At 37.4% G+C, this 18,870-nt stretch overlaps 1 protein-coding gene across 2 annotated transcripts in view; it reads left to right on the top strand.

Annotated features, from left to right (window-relative positions):
• Positions 1-18,870, top strand: part of MAN1A2 (mannosidase alpha class 1A member 2) — a 138,373-nt gene that overhangs the window by 103,752 nt on the left and 15,751 nt on the right. For both annotated transcript variants that reach the window (XR_004169200.2, XM_031610253.2), the window contains exons 9-11: positions 3,818-3,933; positions 10,097-10,316; positions 17,332-17,504. Coding sequence is in view for 1 of the 2 variants with exons in the window: in XM_031610253.2 (XP_031466113.1) it covers positions 3,818-3,933; positions 10,097-10,316; positions 17,332-17,504 (509 nt within the window). In the remaining variant the exon portion in view is untranslated. The remainder of the gene's footprint in view (positions 1-3,817; positions 3,934-10,096; positions 10,317-17,331; positions 17,505-18,870) is intronic.

The following is an 18,870-nucleotide window of genomic DNA, read 5'->3' as shown; positions in this document are numbered from 1 at the left end:
ATCTCCTGCAGTTGGAAGCGTGGATGAAGCAAACTAGTCATTGAATTCCTTCATGTGGAAACAGTTGCGCCCATTGACATTCATTGACATTTGCTGAACCAAACAGTGGGTGTGAGCCCCGTGAGTATGTTTTAGCAGTGGTGATGGTGACAGTGTCACCTCTGCTGGTACAGGTTTTGATGAGTGTGGCATGCAGGTTCTTGTTCATCGCTAGAGAAAATGCCCAGGTAATGGTGGTGACAGTGGTGATTGTGTTAAAAAGTAGTATTTTGTAGCTGAGAACGTGCTCTATCAAATAATGTTATCGTGTTCTTTGTATCCGTTGTAGTCTCCATGAAGATATATAGAAAGCATTACTTTTGGAGTGACCTACATAATTGCATTTGGTTGCAAATGTTGATAATATTCTTTGCAACTTCCCCTACTGCCCTTTTTAATTTAGAATAAGAATTCCCAAGGAATTCTTGGCTGGAATCCCTTCCCATTTGAAAAAGATCATCTGGGCCTACTTTAAAAAAGAAAAGGGGGGTAGGGGAAGGATGTAAAAATCTTAATCTTCTTTTGAGAGAAGTGATTGTTCTAAAAATGTATACTTGTCATTGAATAGAATATGTGGTTTCTGCCATATTGGATATGCCTTCACACTTCTGTTCTCTTTGCTATATTTGTCTTATCTGGAAAGAATTTTCCTTCAGGATTTCACTGTAAGTGCTTTTTACACTAAAAAACGTTAAATGACATAGAGCTGATTACATAATTCTTATAGACCACATATGTGAAAATTTAAATCCATGTTCAAATTTGCAAAATATTTAAACTTTATAAGCATAATACCTTCAAAGCTATCTACTAAAGAGTATTGCCAAGTTCCTATCACAAACTCTTCTATTCAAATTATGACATCTGTGTTTTGTTCTCTGGATTGGCATGCAAGGTTAGGGCTGATTTAAAAACTTATAAATATCTTATGTGCAGAACATTTTTATGACTAAAACATTTTGAGCTGAGCCTGAATTAAATGTCTATCTGAGTTTTGGCTCAAAGACCAGTAGAGATAACCACTGTGGACTATACAACAATAAGTTTTGGTAGGGAGCTATCTGTGTAGGACAGAATGGTATGTGATGACCCGAATCTACACCTGTGTTTTTAAAGGATCTTGAAAAATATTGCTTTGGCATTTCCATGCTAAATAAGAGAAGCTTGTCATGAAAAATTGTTTAATTTTCAGTCATTTCTATTTATCATCCTTACGTTCTTAATGCAGCAAATTCTGCTTTGGCAGTTTCTTATTACCCTAGAAGACGACCTCAGGATGATATTGCCAGGAGCACAGCTAATGCAGCTTGTAGGCATGGGAAAAGTTGCTGCTCTTAAACCTCATCTTTCCCTTCCCTGCTGCAGATGAGATGGCACAGAATGAGCTTGCCCTTTCTGACAGATCTTTCCTGAAGTCCAGCTGTGAGGGGCACCAGCTAGGAGTGGTGGAGCCTGGTATTTAATCCAGGAGGAGCCTTGAAAACGGATGGTAGTTGTGAGATTTGCAAAATGGCAATAAACAGAGACCTGTTGCAGGGAACTGAGGCTTTCTGGAACTCTTCACCTTACAGTGTTTTTGTTTCTCTGCTTGAATGGGAGGAGAATCTGCACCTGAGAAACTTGCACAGCTCCGTGCTCTGAACACACGAAGATGGTGCAAAAGAGGCTGCCTTGGAGGTTGGCTCTGTGCTGTGTCCTGATGCCATTGGCTCCTGCATTCCTCGTGCTTTTCAGCCAAGACAAGAAGGAATGTGGAGGAGAAGGAGAGTTGCTGGCCAGGACAGTTTCCAAGCGACTGTCTGAAGAAGCAGAAGTGGAACAGGGAACATTTCTAATAATTGATTTTTGGGAAGTCACTTGGAACATGGATTTCCCACTTGAAGAAAGAAATGTTTTCCACTCACCTTCCTGTTCTCATGCCCTGGATCCAGCTGGAGAAGCTAGAAGAGAAATGCTGCTCAGAGACGGTAGCAGGCCTGTTCTAACATCTGTGAGGGACACCTGGTACACTAGCAGTGCTGGCAGCAGCCTTTGAAGTGGCAGAACTTGGCTGAAGAGGAGGCAGAAGTAGTTTTACGCTGCATCTCTTTTGAAGGCAGTCCCTTGAGTAGTGCTGAGAAGAGCTGTAACTTTGAAGTCTTGAGATGATTTGTTTATTTTACTCTGACAACCATGGACCTTTAGTTCTCCTGTCTGTGTGAGAGTAATCATTCCTTGAAGGTGTAATTTCTGGTGCTTGCACATAGGGAAGAAAATGGCTCATTGCCTGAATGCCCTCTTACAGCTCAGAACTGGAAAACTGATTGTTTTTAGTTAAATCACAGAATAGTTGGGTATGAAAATCTCAGAGGTGCTGGGATGGAAAAAGGGGTATAAAATTATTTTCCCCAAACTCACAACCGAAACACATGGGAAAGCTAACAGGCTTTCTGTTTGCCTCTACTTATGTTCAGAAATCCTTGAGTAATTAGCAGAGGAGTTGAGAGGCAGCAAGAAGAATTAGGTAAAAGCATCTACCAGCTCTGAATTTCTGCTCATAACTCTAGAGACAAGGAAGCACGCAGGACATAGCAGTGCTTGCAGTAAAAAATGGGAGAGCTCTACTTTTTCTTTTACACCTTTATCCCAGAAAGTTTGTAAATAGTACAAACAAAAAATTCCTTTTCTGAGGAAGTTTGAAAGGAAACATTGCATCTTTATTTATTTATTTTCCCATATGGTGAAATGGGAGTTGCATGATTATAACAACTGTGCACAGGGCAGTGGATTTCTGGCGTTGTGACAAAGTCATTCTTAAATATTTCCTCACTCTGTAGTGAGCAGACTAAAACTTCTGATACCAGCTGTTATACTGAAAATGAAGAGGCTATGTGCTGTTCTGCTTGGAAGTCTTATTAAATCTCAGAGATCATAACAGTTTTTGAATGAAGTGTGTGTACTGAGAGAGTGCTCACCTTGGTTGGAACAGGAACACTGTCAGACCATCAGTAAGCTTCATGTGAGGAAGGATGTGTGATATCACCCAGACAGAAAACATAGATACTTCTTAGGTTGTCTGTCAGCACAGAGTTGCATGTGACGCTACTGTGCTACTTTTGAAAGGTCATCTCTGCAAGAAAGGAAGAAGGTGACAGAAAGTTACCTGTGCATTAGGAGATCTAAGTTATGTGGTGCTGAATTCTGGTATTCAGACAGCCTTGCAGTGTAGCACATGGTATGGCTGCTCAAGCTTAGAGAAACAGAGAAGGGCTTGTGGTGTACAAGGAAGAATTTAAATAAGAGCATTTACTTTGAGAAATTCATTAGTCTGTTAAGTAACTGTTCTGTTAGAACTAAAAATCTCCTGGAAAAATTAGATTCCTTTTAGTTCATGGTGATTTATAGCCAGCCACATGACCTAGTTGCATCCTGGATACTGAGCTCTTATGCTTTAGTACATACACGCACACACACACATAATATATACAACGCTAGCAGCAGAACAGTTAGGTACTGTGGAATTAAGTAAAAACTTTGGTTAAATTAAATTTGTGACATAAGGCACAGTCTGTATAGAAAACAAGTAGCGGGCATGGAAAATTACCCTGCCTGCTATGAGTATTCAGATCTATGAAAAAAGTTGGAAGGGAATACATTACAGCCTTGTTCTAGTAAATAGGCTTAAAATAATGATAATTCTACAGTCGTATATATTCAAATGTAAGCTTATGTTTTAAATAAATGAAAGGTGCTATTATATAAGCTCTTCAACTTTTCTTTACCTCTTTTCTTCCTGCAGATCACACATCTGTGGGCGGGCTGGGAGACAGTTTTTATGAATATTTATTGAAAGCCTGGCTTATGTCAGACAAAACGGACACAGAAGCAAGAAAAATGTACGACGATGCCATTGAGGTGATTATAATTCATTGAGTTTTCCTGTATAGTAGAACTTAAAAAGCATATTTGAAGATTGAAAAAGTAAAAAAGCAACAATGTATAGGACTTGTTTTGATTATGTAAACTTTTTCCCTGAGTAATTTAAAAAGTACTATTGTGGAATATATCTGATGCAAATTGCTGTGCTAAAAACGTCAGCTCATCCAAAGTGTTAGAGTGGAATAATCCAAAGAACATTTTATTGGAAATAACTCTTAATGTAAGATGTACAAGATGACTAAGTTTTTGTTTGTTTTTTAATCCCAGATTCAGAGTAATTCAAGTAATTAAAAGTCCTGATTTGTTTTATTCTTCAAATTATTTTCTAAAATGTTTAGTTGTTATATTTGATATTTATCTTATAAAATGCAATTCATACCTCTTTCTTGCTCTATCAATCTTTTGTAATATGGTCTTGTTTGTTCTCACAAATCAAGTAGTGCCAGCCCGAGTAGATCAGAGGCAGATAAGGGGGATTTCAGGTAGGGACTTTTTTGTGATGCCTCTGAGCTTTATGATGTATGACTTTTATTCCTGAGTGTGCCCCTACACAGGCATCTTATTTTATTGGTCTCACTTGTACCCATATATGTCCACGTACCTAAGATGCAGTTAAGAATAACAGAGAATGACAGTAAAGCTAGCTTCAGTTGAGTTGGCTGTGGTGCAAATAGCAGCAGGGATTGTGTGATCTTGTCCACATGCAGATTGATTCTTGGTGTCAAACCTGTTCCAACCTCTGTGCATGTCGTGTTGCTTTCAACACAAGCCTTGAAAGTTCAATTATAGTGCAGGCAGTTTCCTAAAGAAAAATCCCTGTTCTTTGTGTTCAGAAAATTCACATTTTAAAAAATAAATGTAATGAAATTCCAGTTGAAGTTGCTTTGAAACTGTAATGTGTCTTATTTCAGACCTGAATTTCGTCAGCTTTGCATTTCAAGGACTTGAACTTTTTTACATTGTTTTAGAGGAGTATCCTATCATGTAGCTGTTACCAACAAAAGTATGAGGCATGCTCTTCTGAAAGAGATACATGATATCTTTGTATGTCACATTATAAAACAGTTCTTCCAGACTTTGAATAACTTCTTAAGCTCTAAGTACTTTCCAGTGTCTTTAAGTCTGTGGAGACAAGAATTAGATATGTAGTTTCAGTAATGGTTCTGCTAATTCTAATAACCACGTGGTTTCTTCTTAGATTCTCCTCTTCACCCAGCCAAGAGTTGTGTTTGCATTCTTAACCTTTGCATCCCACTCTCATCCATTTCCCAGTTGGTTATACTCTGAAGTTTGTTACAGTATTTTGATTTACTGCACTCCTTCTGCTGTGATTTACATTCCCAATTCCCTGATGTGTGACCTTATACTTATCTCTATTAAAACACGACTGTTCAAGTGAAACCTATTTTATCACTTTTTCTGTATGATTTTATAGGGCTGTCTTTTCCTTTATCGCTATCTATACCTCCATCACTTTTTGTGTCATTTGCAAATTTGTTTCACATTTTTTTTCTTGCAGATTACTGACAGAAATGCTGACTGCCATTGAATAAAATCATCCTTTCAGAATCTTTATAGAATGAGGATTTTTCACAATTTCTTTTGAACTGTTCTAACAGTCCAGCAATTAATCCACTTTGTATGTGCTGCCTAGATTTTGTTAGGGCCAATGTTTTGTACAATACCAAAGAAATTCCTAATATTCTTAGTGATATCAGTATGCACTTGTCAATCAATCATTTATTTTTTCAAACTACATAACTAATTTTATATGGTTCTTTCGTTAACTTTTTAAAATACTGTTACATCATCAACTATTTCTCAGTCTTTATGAATTTTGTTAGCTTTCCAGGGTTTGCATAAATCAGTGTTAGTAGTTCAAAGCAGTAGCTGAATTCTTTCAAAAGTTTTAGATGCGGGTTTTTTTGTGTCCTCTAGGCTTTAAAATGGCTGTTTAGCTTTTAACATCTGTTGTGGTTACTGTTTAAATATTTTATTCCTGCTCTTAGATGCTGGACACTTGAAAATTAGAGAACATAAATTTTGATTCTCTTTGATGTATGTCCAGTTTCACAAATATTTTGTGTGGGCAAATCTCTGTCTCTTGAGACACAGCAAAGCAAATCTGGGATAGAAAGGACAGGTGCATAGGAGGGAGAAAAGAAGCAGGAATGGTTTGGCTCTAAGTGATATGACCTGCAGTGCATCAGAATGTTTCCCCTTTGGCTTTCTCTCAACCAACCCCAGCAGTGCACATTTGAGTCTACATGAGCAATACTGATTTATACATTTTGGAACATCCTTTTGGATCAGACTTTGTATTTATTTCAAGTCGTACTTAATACTGAAAGAGACATGCAAAGATTCAGAATGCAGAGAGACATGCAAAGAGTCAGGGATTTGTCTTACATAATTAAAGTTTGAATTTTGAATTAAAATCTCCAATTATTTTCAGAGCCAATTCCTTCACTCTTCTTTTATTGTTGCCTATACCATAGTTCTTCTTTCACAGATAACATTTCTTATTGTTTGTTTTTCAAAACATTGAGCCAAGTTTTAGTGTCATTTATGCAAACAGAAGGGGAAGGGTGTAAAATACATTCTTCCTACTCATAGTACAGAGTTGGAAATGTTCTCAGCACCCACCAGTCTAAAAGAGGGTATCTGTTCTGCCATGCTGCACTCCCTTAGCTTATATAATGAAGAGTGTAGAAGATATAACACCACACCCTCCCTCTCAGGTCTTGCACTGGACTGTGACATCCCATCCCTTGAGATACTGAGAGGAAGAAAGACGATAATAGCATGTGTTTTTCGGAAGCTATGATTTCCAATCCATGCCATATAAAGTCTTAGCCAAGTCACCACATCCTTCATAGCAGAAGTGTGAACAAATTCCGTTCTCCACAACCTCTGCATGCACCTATAACATGAGTGTAGCCTTCTATTGCAGAGTACACATCTTTTCAATGGCCTGCTGTGTACATTCACAGAAATTGTGAAATTCATTGAGAATTTTTTGTGGTGATAAATGCTGAGGGTGAACTTATTTGCATTCAACATCATCATGTGGACCTTGTATGCAGTGTGACTTAAAGTGCATTCTCCTCCTCACGTTTGCTGGAGGTGGGAAAGCTTCCTTTTGATCTGTTCGCTTTGACTGCTCTAAGCTGCTAGATTCACAGAATTGATCTACACTCTTTGTTATTGCACAGCATTAGATATCCAAAAGAAGAATCCAGCAGTGTGTTCAGCTATCAACAACATAGAAAGTTCTGTTCCAAAACAGCTCAGAGAATGCAATTATTTTTGTAATAGTAGAGTCATGTACAGTAGGAAGGAACATCAGAGAGAATGTTCAGTGTTCGCATCTGAGATAATTGTTTCTGTCATTTCACAGAGGAAGAATGTATTTACAACAATTATTCTCACATCTCTGGTATAAATAAGTGTTTTCCTTGGAAGCTTAAGTACACATGTCCACTTTAGAACATGTGTACTCATTGTGGTCAGGCTGCATGCCATTGCCTTGCAGTACCTACAGGAGTGTTCTGTGGCTCTGGCCATCCGGCCAAGGGTACAAATGTCAGATCTCTTCCAACATTCTGAAACTTTTCTAATCCAATAGGATCAGTACTCCTACAATGCTCAGGTGTTCATTTTCAATTTCTGTAAATATTAGTTGTCCTTTTTAGGTTGTTGAATGGTGCAGTATTTTGAGAGGATTGCATTTATTTTCTTGTTGAGGGTGCTTGTTTTGCTACTCTGAAGATGATACTTCATTATTACCTAGCCAATATATAACTAGTATAAACTCTTTTAAGCTCTCTTGTTCATTTAAGAAAACAGTGTCTTCCTCAAAAAATGGTGCCTCAAGTTTTATGTACCATATGATCATAGAAATCCTATCATCATCATATATAATTTTTGCCACAGTCTTCTGCCACAGTCTAGGATAATTGAATCAATGCAGCAAATGTTATACATCTTAGATTCATCTTCAGCACCTCCTATCTTTCCTGTGTCAGTACTTTCAGGACAGGTGAGGTTTTAACAGTTAACTGCACCAGGCATTCTGGCAGTAGAAGCTACAATAGTGTAGCAGTTCTCAATACCAATTTGCATGATTGTTGCACTTTGCAGCAGTCAGTTCCTCCTCAGTCAGTTATTTCTGCATTCTTTTCACTGGATCCTGCCATGAGCACAAAATTCAGATCTATCAGTAGTGAAGAAGTGAACCCAAGATGACTGCAGATCAGAATACTCAGCAGACGATAGTAGTGGAATTTTACCATCCAAATGATAAGACCAAGTAAGACGTAGAGCACTGCTGTATTATTATACTGTCATCTCCCTGTAATCCACTGCATTGGCTTTTATGTAGTGCATGCACTTCAGACACATAGAGACGATGAGAGCTGTGTTGGCAGCATAGCTGAGGTAGATTCCCAGCATTCTAATGATTCAGAAAAGTTGCTGCTAGCATTGCAGAATCTCAAGGCAAGAACCTACTCAGAAAACAAAACAAAACAAAAAAAACATGTACAACTGTTTCCAATTACTATTTATATTATTGTCTTCCCTGAACGAGGCTCCTAACCAATGGAATTTTGTCCTTTATGATAATAACTTCAAGAATTCTTTTTGGTATTTTTTGGGTGGCAGTTGTTATTTGTTTGCTTTAAAAAGCCATTGGGAAATTGACAGTCTTCCAATGTTTTCTTCAACAGACATTATTTCAGTACCTGGATAGTCCAAATAGTGCTGAGTTCAATAAAGCTGCTTTAGCAGCCCTATGGTACTTCAACATTAAAATAAATAAATAAAGGTTAATTTGGAATATCTATTGTCACAGCTATTTCACTGTTCACTTTTAAATCTGAATTATAAAATGTTAACTGATTAATCCATGTATTTGTTACCTGAGTCATGGTAACAGCAAGCATAGATACTGTGTAGATACTAGTGATACCGCTGTGTGCATCAGACATGACCTCCATGTCCAAGATAATCCCTGTAGTTATTAAATGCAACATCCTCTTTGTGTGTGGTCTCAGTATATCTCATTATATTGTAGGCATCAGAAAAGCAGCAGAGAGGAGTAATGGTTCACTTCTATCGTAGATATTGGAGATGAGGAGTTGAGTAATAAATGCCTTTTTTATGGCACTTTAATAAGCATTAGAGTATTCTGACCAGAGCTTCCATGCACTTTGGAGGAAGATGTGAGCCTATCAGATTGTTACAAAAGAGATTTTTAGAAAAAAGGTAGAAATAATGTCTGTATGACAAAGAAGATACTTATGATGGACTCACACTATAACAACATTCTAGTTACAGAACAAGAAAAACTATATAATGGTAAAGAGAGTAAGTACTGCAGTAGATGATGGAGATTATTGCTCTCTTTGAAAGAGGCTTAAGTAAATACATTTTTTTTCCATGTAGTTAGCAAACTTTCCATGGAATTCGTGAACTTTGGCAAGTTGCCTCAGCTCTTCTCCAAACAGTGTCAAAAGAGTGCCATTTATAAATCACAGGCAAGAATATACACAGGTACAAAAGTGCAAAAGAACAAGCAGCTGTTTCTTCACCTACTTCTATAGTGCTTCTGTGAACAGCTGCACAAACCCTCACCCATTCTTTGACCACGTGCAATCAAAAAGATGCTGTGGAGAGGCTAAAAGGAAGCTGGAGCATTCTTTTCAGTTTCTATTTAAAGGCTGACTAGGAGTACAGGTGCTGCATTTACATACATTGCTGACAGAAAATATCCAGCAAATTTGTGTGAATGCACACAAACTGTATGGTAGAACAGATATTTACTTCTCATAGTTAACAAGTAGACGAGCAGTCAAGTGAACCATAGAACGTGCTTAATTCTCAAATAAAATTGTAATGTAATGTGTTGTGACTTTCTTGTGACAGGTCTCATAAATGTAATTTAATAAGTAGGGTATTTTTTGCATTCACTGAAATTATATTCTTAAAATTGTTTGTTCATGTGGTGCTCAAAAGTATGTTTGATAAAAGAAAAATATTTTTGTTTTGAAAACAGTACTTTATTCTTTTAAGAAGTGTTAGTATGTAAAACTTGCATTTAAAGCAGTATTTGAAAGTTCTTTTTATCTTCTTGTAGGCCATAGAAAAACACCTCATCAGAAAGTCCAATGGAGGACTGACCTTCATTGGAGAGTGGAAGAATGGGCACCTTGAGAGAAAGATGGGCCATTTGACCTGTTTTGCAGGGGGAATGTTTGCCCTTGGAGCAGATGGCTCCCGAGATGACAAAGCTGGACATTACTTGCAACTTGGAGCTGAAATTGCACATACTTGTCATGAGTCATATGACAGAACAAGTAAGATACATTGCTAGTTATTTCAGTAGCTGAATATAGAAATTATTGAAATTATTTCTAGGAGTTGTTACGGACTTATTCCTTTTCTAGTATGCACTGTTTTTATACTAGTGTAATTGTCTTAATGTCAGTTGTATTTGCTTCTCATCTCCATCATGGTGTGTAAATGTGAAATCTTCCTGCATGTTTGCCCCTATTTTTGCATCAGTTGGCTACAATATGCAGTGTGGGTGCAGGGATGAAGGGAATATGTGTGAATTCTTGTCATCCCAGATTCTAAGGCAGTTTTTCATTTCATATATATTATTCTTACAGTTGTGTAGAGTGAGAAATTTGCAAAAGCAATTTCAACTGATTTTAGTGCTAATACATTCTGGCTAAGTACAATTAGAGTAGAGAGGATGGAGATTACTGTGCAAATTGTGAGATGATCAAAGACCTGACTAATGACAAAGCAGTATCAGCCTTCATTGTTGGGCTGGAAATTTTGGATCGTGTTCTCTTTTTTTGTTTTTTGTTTGTCTTTGAAGTGACCTTGATGCATAAAATTGGAGTGTGCTATTTGCACTTACTATTAGTATAAAATCAAAAGACAATTAAGATCTGGAGTCTTAGAATAATAAACAGGAAGTCCTTGACTGGACTGTCAGAAGGAAGAAGTTAATAGAAAAAGGAGCTCTTTCTGTAAACTGGAAGTTGAAAAATGCTAGTGCAGCCTTAGTCTGTATCAGGTGAAAAATTTTCAACAGAGATAAGAGAATATTACCACTGCCTTAGAAGACATGTATAATTTGTCATCCAGAATACTCTGTACAAATCTGAATCCGAAGCAGAAGGAATGCAGAGAAGGACCAACAAAATGATGAGGGTGACAGACCTCTTTATCTTACAGTAAGAAGTTGGCCTGCTTAGATGAGAAAAGTAATATCCAAGAAAATAATAGATTTGTTGTCATATCAGTGGATAAACACTACAAAGAAATACAGCTATTTTAAGCTAAAAGTAACACAGCTGCATAAAGAGCAAGAATTTATATGCTTGCCATGAATAAATATAGCCTAGAAATTGAAAATGTGGCCATTTCAGAAGTGAGCTTCTAAAATAACGTCCTTGTAGAAGTGATGGGAACTACTCATAGCATTTTTTAAAGATGAGAATTCATGTATTTATTCCCAAGGATTACATAGTATTGTTATAATGTTGCCTTCAAAAAAAAGCCAATCGAAAAAAAAAATACAGGGACACTTAAGGAAAAAGATAGGAGATAGTATTGCAGGTGCTGTTGCTTTTTGAAAACTTGCATTAAAATTTTTAAATCAGACACCTAAGAATTGGCAATGCTAAATTTTCAGCTGCGAGTGCTACCCTTATTTTTTTTTTCCTTCAGATTTTTATTCTGTACCCTAAATAAGTCAGAAGACAGAGAGATACAATTCTTGGTTATATATTTAATGACTGTGTAAGAAAACATGCAAGGAATAGACTGAAAGTTGTACAGACAGCTGTGAATTTGCAGTGTCCTAGTTTTCTTTTGTTCAGTCCTACAGTCTCAGTAGTTTATATTTTTTTTCTGCCCTGATTTTTCTGAGAAAATAATGATCTCCTATGTGTGAAATGTCAACAACTTCTTAACGCTTTAACAGCAGAATTTAGATATAATTGTACATAGTGATGTGAGAACTAACTGGTTACAGAAAAAGACTCTCTTTTGGAGGACAGATAGTTGTCCTCGTTCAGCTGATACATTTATTTTTGAGTCAGCATAGGCAAAAGCTTCTCTTTCTTATAGACTTGGGAGAGCTTTTGCTCCATTTGGTCTGCTAGAGGAGACAACAAGGCTCTGAGATTGTGTACTGAGGACAGAGAGCTTTTTCCTTTGGGTAGACCAGAACTGTCCTTTCCCTTGTCTTCCCAGCATTACTCATAATAAACAGAAGTATGTGCCTGGTCTTACTGTATTTTAGTGTTGTGATACTACGTTAAGCAGCCTAAGTTTATGTAAGGGGCGAGTATTAAAAGAACCGCTGTTCCAAGATCCAGTCAAAGCAGAATTTCAAAGAACAAAAGCGCTTACGGAAAAGAAGGACATTGTATTGCCAACTGTCAGTGTCCTATTGTGCTTATTGCAGGTATAAAAGCAAGCTTAGAAAAAAGAAAATTCAATACTACAGACAGCATCAGGCAAACTAAATTCTGTATTTTCTGCAATCTGTCTTTATGGTAGAATTATCATATCATGAAATACCATCTCCTGAAATTCTGCTCTGAAATCATGCTTTCCATATTTTACATAAATAAACAGGAGATTCTTGGTCACATGACAAGCGATTTAGGTGCCAAGATTTCTGTGTAGTATTATTTCAGATAGATTCCACTTGAGCAATTTTGGTCTGAGCAGGTTTTACGATTGAAATAGTAAGTAAAATGGTCTTGCAGTGACAGCACACCTACTTGTTTAGCACTAAAGTGATTTTATGCCATGACATTTGTGTCTGGAGCCTTCTTACTTATTAGAATATTTTAAGACAGTAATAGTATCCTCTCAAGCTGCTTTTCCTCTCTCATACATTATTCTGTATCTTCAGGCAGATTCTGTCACCCTGTGTGAGACAAAGTATTTGTCATGTCTTCACCCTTCTTTAACAAAACAAGGTAATATAGCCCTTATCCTTAATTTACTTCTGCCTCTATTCTTATTTACTTGCCTTTGGAACTGAAGTTATCACAACTGATGTGAGAATCACCCAGACTTTTGTCATTTCTGTGGTCCCATCCCTGTGGTCCCTTGGATTCATTTGTTCCTGTTGGTGGCTTCTGAAGACCCTTGAGGTGAGACAGGACATTTTGAGGCCCTCTGCATTCTCTTATTTACCTCTTGACTTCAAGCATTCTGTTGCTAGCCAGTTTTTTTTTTTTCCTCAGCAGCAGATCTTGGTATTTAGGAGTTCTTGCTCCTGCAGTGTAGGCATGTAAGGCCATCGTCTCCCAGCTGTGACAGATGGAAGAGTATCTTGTGTTGCAAGAATCTCACACACCGTAGCTGGTCTACAATGCTCCCCAGTGTACTCTGACTTATTCTCCAACTCAAATACTTCATCTTGCATCCCTAAACTTATGATAAAAAGATGTGTGGTTTACCATTTGTCATTTGGATTGAGGACTACCCTGCAGATAATAAAGCATCCTGCTTTTTCACCGCTTTACTGATGAAAAAAACCTGACTTTCTTTCTGTTTTGGCAACAGTGATCACTTTCCCATGTAACCAGAAAAAGTTGCCACATGATCACAGTTTTGAACAGTGATATAGACTGACTGATTTGCCTTAGAGCTAGCATCACTGAAACAAGAGCTTTCTCCTGATGTTTTGAGTATTCGGTCCCCCAGATTGTGTCTTAGTGATCCCATGCAGAATTTTTGGATGCTTGCAGTACGTTACTGAGGCTTGCTGAAGATTTTAGAACTTTTTTTTTTAACTTGATAGGAAGTGTAACACAAGGACACCATCAGCTTTGGGACAGACTGTTGCTGATGTCTGCCAAGTCTCCCAACCTCAGATCTGTGAAGCTGTCTTAGAGAGTCCACAGCCTACTGCACTACAAGTCCTGCTGGATAAAGCAAAGAATTTAGTCTTGGGCCATGAGACTATCTTTGCCTCTCTGCATAACGCCAACTGTTGGTGGTTGCTACTGCTTTAGCCAGTATAAGTCAGTTTGAAGATGCATAGCTTTTTCACATGTGGAGGAAGGATGTAACTCCATTTTGGACTTACAAGATCAATGTGTTTGTTTGTAATCTCAGTTCAGATTTGTGATGCTGGGGAACATCCCACCTCTACAGAGAAGAGGACTAATGTCTCTTAAATTTAAGAATGCCTTATTTCATATTTCAGTCAAAAATTATAGTGGAACTGGTAGACCAATTCTAGTTCAAAAGTCAGTTGTTTGATCTCTGTACAGACTTCGTTGTTTCCATAAGGTGCCTGGCAATCATATTCACCCAACTTAGGTGAAAGTATTTGTTTTTATTACCCTGGAGACTGATTAACTGAAAACATGTTAATCATTACCGTCAAGTTAGCTTTGAACAGTTAAACTATGTTGCCACCTTGCAGTTTTTTAGGAGCAAATCTGAAATGACTAGCAGACTTACCTCTTTGGAAGAATGTACTATTTGCATGCTGTTTTTTGAAGTTGTTTTTGAAGTCTCATTGCTCAAATATAAGTTGGTCTGTTTACCTGACGGTCTTCTATTACACTGCTTGTTACAAGTTTTGCCCTAATCCTTCATGGTGTTACTCCATCATTTGTATTCCCTTTCTCATCAGATTGCATTCTTTCAGCAATGTTACCCATTTCATCTCTTACGATGCTGTCTGTGCCATAGTGCTGATTAGTACAGAGAAGTGGAAAGTCCTTGTAACTTTTCCTGTTGTATTTCAATCAGCATTATGTCCCAGTGACAGTTAGCATTTACAGTCATGTGGACAGTAATGGATTTATGCAGGGACACAGTCACTCTGATAAACTGATTCACCTCTTAGTGTTCTCCAAGACTTTCAGACTCCTGAGTTGTAGGCTGGAAAAGTGACTGAGAATATCCTGAGCTCAGGCTCTTTCTACGGGTCTTTGAAAATCCCTGTAGATTCTATTCAAGCTGATGGTCAACCTAGCAGTCCCTGTGAGTTGCCTTTCTGATTCACTGGAAGAAGCTGATGATCTTTGGAAGGTGAAGTATACAGGCATGATTCTGATCTGTCTCTGAGCCATAGAGTAGTGTTACCTGAATCCACGTTCTCTGGGAGTATGTAATCCATACATACTTTGGCTTCATACCTGATCTGCTTTTTTTCTTTACCATAAGCTGTTGATAGATTATTGCTGCAGTCATCGTAGATCTCCCATCCTTTGGCAGAAGATTTCGAGATTTTTCTGTAGTTGGGTGTGCTGTCAATTTGGAGGGAAGGCTGAGAGAACGAAAGATGCAAGTTGTGCTTTGATCTGTGTGCCAGTATATTGGCTGAGCAGAAGAGGTCATAATGCTGTCAGTGGGCTTTGACAAGGCTAAAAGTTTTGTGTCCTTGTGGTGCAAGGTTTGCCAGAGTTTATGCTTGTGGACTGCACACCTGGAAGTATTATGGTTACTTGGCAACTCTTTTTTAAATGCTTAACATATACACCATTAAATGATATGGCAGTGGCATAAAACAGCTAATAATGTGAAATCCATAAGTTATAAAGAAAAAAGATGCCCAACAAAACTGAAAGAATAAAAATACCACTAACAAGTTAAAATAAATAATTTGCTTTTGCAGGTATTGCGGAGATTGAATTAGTAAGCAAGATTATCTATATAGCTCATTGAATGTGATGTTTTATAGTACATGGTATTCTAAGTAAAATATACTACTCTTTATGTGTAAGATTTTTCCCATTCATTAGCTGATAGTACTTAAAGTTTTGTCTACAGAGTGATTATTTTATGATGAAGTTTTTTGTGCATCTTTGAAGATTCTGATAGGAAGTATCCCCAGAATCTGGGTATGGCATTAGCTGTTATTTTAAGTTTGGCAACTGCAGTGCAAAATAAGCCAGATGAATAGGACAAATGGGGCAGATACAATTATTCATCTCTTTGAGAGATGGTGATCATTGGTAATCTGTTTAATATGTAATTCTATTTATAATACATGTATAAAGGTAAATTTTATATTTTAATGTGTATGCATATTTACATATAGAATATACATGTATATAAGTGTTCAGGAAAAGAGCATGAACAGTATGCACACTGATGGCAACTGAGAAAAGGCTATTGGGGTATCAGTAATGACAGAAAGCTGAAAAATTGCACCAGGATCTTATGAGGTTGACTTACTGAGTAATAACTGAGTTAATTAAGCTCAGCATAGTTAAATGTAAAGTAAGGCACCTATGAAAAAAATAATTTCAGATCTCATGTATAAGATGATGAGCTCTTAACTGACAACATTATGAAAATACCAACTCTCTGTATTGATCAGGAAAAAACAAACTGCGAGGAAACAAAAGAGAGAGCATTATTATGTAGCTATATTAATTTTGCCAGTACATTTAATTCAAACTAGTCCACACATTTCAATAACACTGTAGTTGGGTTGGAAGAGTTGCAGAGAGAGCCCTGGGAGAAAAACTAAAGGTACAGAATAATTTCCATAAAAGGTACAACTGAATCAGATAGGATTCTTTCATATGGAAAATAAATGTTTTAGGTAAGAAAGATGGTATGACAGAGTTGCAAAATCACCAGGGGATTGAAAACGTTGAGTGAGAATCAGTTGTTCACTCTCTTCTCCAGCAGGAGAGCTAGGGACTATTGAATAGATCTAGTAGCAACCAAGCTGAAAATAGACCTCCAGATGCTGGCACTGTGCTGTTACATCTTCCTTTAAGGGCAGAAGCAGCAAATCTCTTTGTTTGAGATTTATTTTCAGATGTGGCTAAGTTTCCATTGACTAGTTGTAAACATTTTACTAGAGGATTCCATTAGGAAGCGCATGAGCTTTGGTGGCCTGACAGCACTACTCTAAACCAAGAGTTTGAATGAGATAGCTTATTTGGGGTGGTGATGTCTGTTTTTGTTGTAAGATCTTTTCCAGCTGTTCTGGGTAGGTTCAAAAGGCTGTAAAACAGCTGTTGACCCTTTTGTTTCTTTTGCTGCTCAAGAATTGATGTCAGTCACTTCAATTTTATCCCATAATTGTATATATGAATGTGTTCATATTCTTTGTGTTTCATTAGTTTTCAAGAGGATTACTGTATGCCTGTAAAGATAGGTAGTTTTCTCCCAGGAATTGAATAAGTTCATAAGAAAAGTCCTCAACAGTAGGAAATATTTATGAGACTGCTTGAGGATGAGCTAGTTCCTGCTTCTCTCACATGCTTGGGATGTAGCTGCCTCCACTTCCTCCTATGGTTTGTCAGGAGTAAAAATGTTCCTTTTTTTTCTCTCTCTTTTTTTTTTCTCTTTGCTCTGCAGCATTAAAGCTGGGTCCAGAAGCATTCAAATTTGATGGTGGTGTAGAGGCAGTGGCAGTGCGTCAGAATGAAAAGTATTATATCCTAAGACCGGAGGTGATTGAGACCTACTGGTATATGTGGAGATTCACGCACGATCCCAAGTACAGGCAGTGGGGCTGGGAGGCAACACAGGTAACTATTTATTATCTGTCAGTAAATTAATTCCACTTATTTTCCTTTTGTAGCTGAAACACTTCAAATACTTTATTTTCACAAATCCCAGTAAGCTAGCATACATATGGAAATGTGTGTTGTTATTCCTGGTTGGGTTTTTTTGTTTCTTGCTTTTTGTTTTTCCCTACTACTGAAACAGACAAACAGTAGAAAGGCGTGTTCAGCATTGTACAGCTGGTGAGCTTCAGGCTTGGAATACAAGTTACTGGTCATGACACCTACTGTAGTCAGTGGTCCTCAGCCCTCAAGAGAAGTTAATTTATACTGGGAAACAAAAATGTATTATAAATAACTTTATTAAATGTGTATTAGCGCTTGTGTGCTTTAAAAGACACTGCTGTTCTTAATGTTTCTTCTTGGTCTACTGTTAAAACTCAGATGGTCTGTAGACTGGATAGCATGTAAACATGTGGATTGGTATCATGGCGTTTTCTTTTCATATTTGTCTAAATGGAAGGAAATCAGATTGCCAGTCACTTTTAATTACTTAATTATAGTGAAAAAATCCAGCATCGCAAGAAGCAGACTGTAAAGGAAAGTGAATAAGCAATAATACCTAAGGCAGAACTTAAACATTTTTGCAAAGGTATTTTAGAGATTGTTACTCCCTTGTTTGGATGCTTTGCTGGATTTGAATCTGATCATTATATATCCTAACCAAATTCCTGAGTGTGAAAATGTTCTTGAGTCTTTCTCATTGGAAATATTTGCATTGGTCTATGAAAGCACAGAGATTTATACTAAAAATCTGAATCTCTGTGTTTGTGGCCTTCTCTCATTCATCCCTTGTACACAGATGTCTGATAGTTACTGATTATAGGCTGGTCATATGGGTAAAAAGATACCATTTTCATATGAAAATATCATTTTCTAATTGTAAAACTTATTATAATCTAGGAAAGGTTTCTCACTTTGTATGCTTCCTGGAGCTGAACAGTGAGCTTTTTCTGATCTCCTGGTTCTCACTGCTTCCACCTGCTGGTCTGTGCCAGGGTCATGCAAAACTATATTGCTTTTCCAGCAGTTTTCTGATTCTTTTCAAGATCTGAGCAGCCAGTGGGCCACTACAGCTCCTCCACTTCATTATAGCTCCAGCAGTATTTGGAAACATACCTCAAAGCCATTTTTGAATGTGAGAATAAACATTCAAGGTAACAAGACACTAATTTACTGTAGCTGGGCAGATGAGATGAGGAAAGAGCCAGGGAAGAGAGGATTCAAGAGCCTGCAGAAACTTTGATCTGCATGTCAGAACCATGCAAGAGGCAAGAGATCCAGAAAAAAGTACTTGAAACTAATACTTATCTGTTGAGAAGGCAGGTTC

Source organism: Phasianus colchicus, chromosome 1, assembly GCF_987193195.1.
Source record: "Phasianus colchicus chromosome 1, bPhaCol1.hap1.1, whole genome shotgun sequence".
Lineage (NCBI taxonomy): Eukaryota > Metazoa > Chordata > Aves > Galliformes > Phasianidae > Phasianus > Phasianus colchicus.
This window is presented reverse-complemented; position numbering and strand designations above follow the sequence as displayed.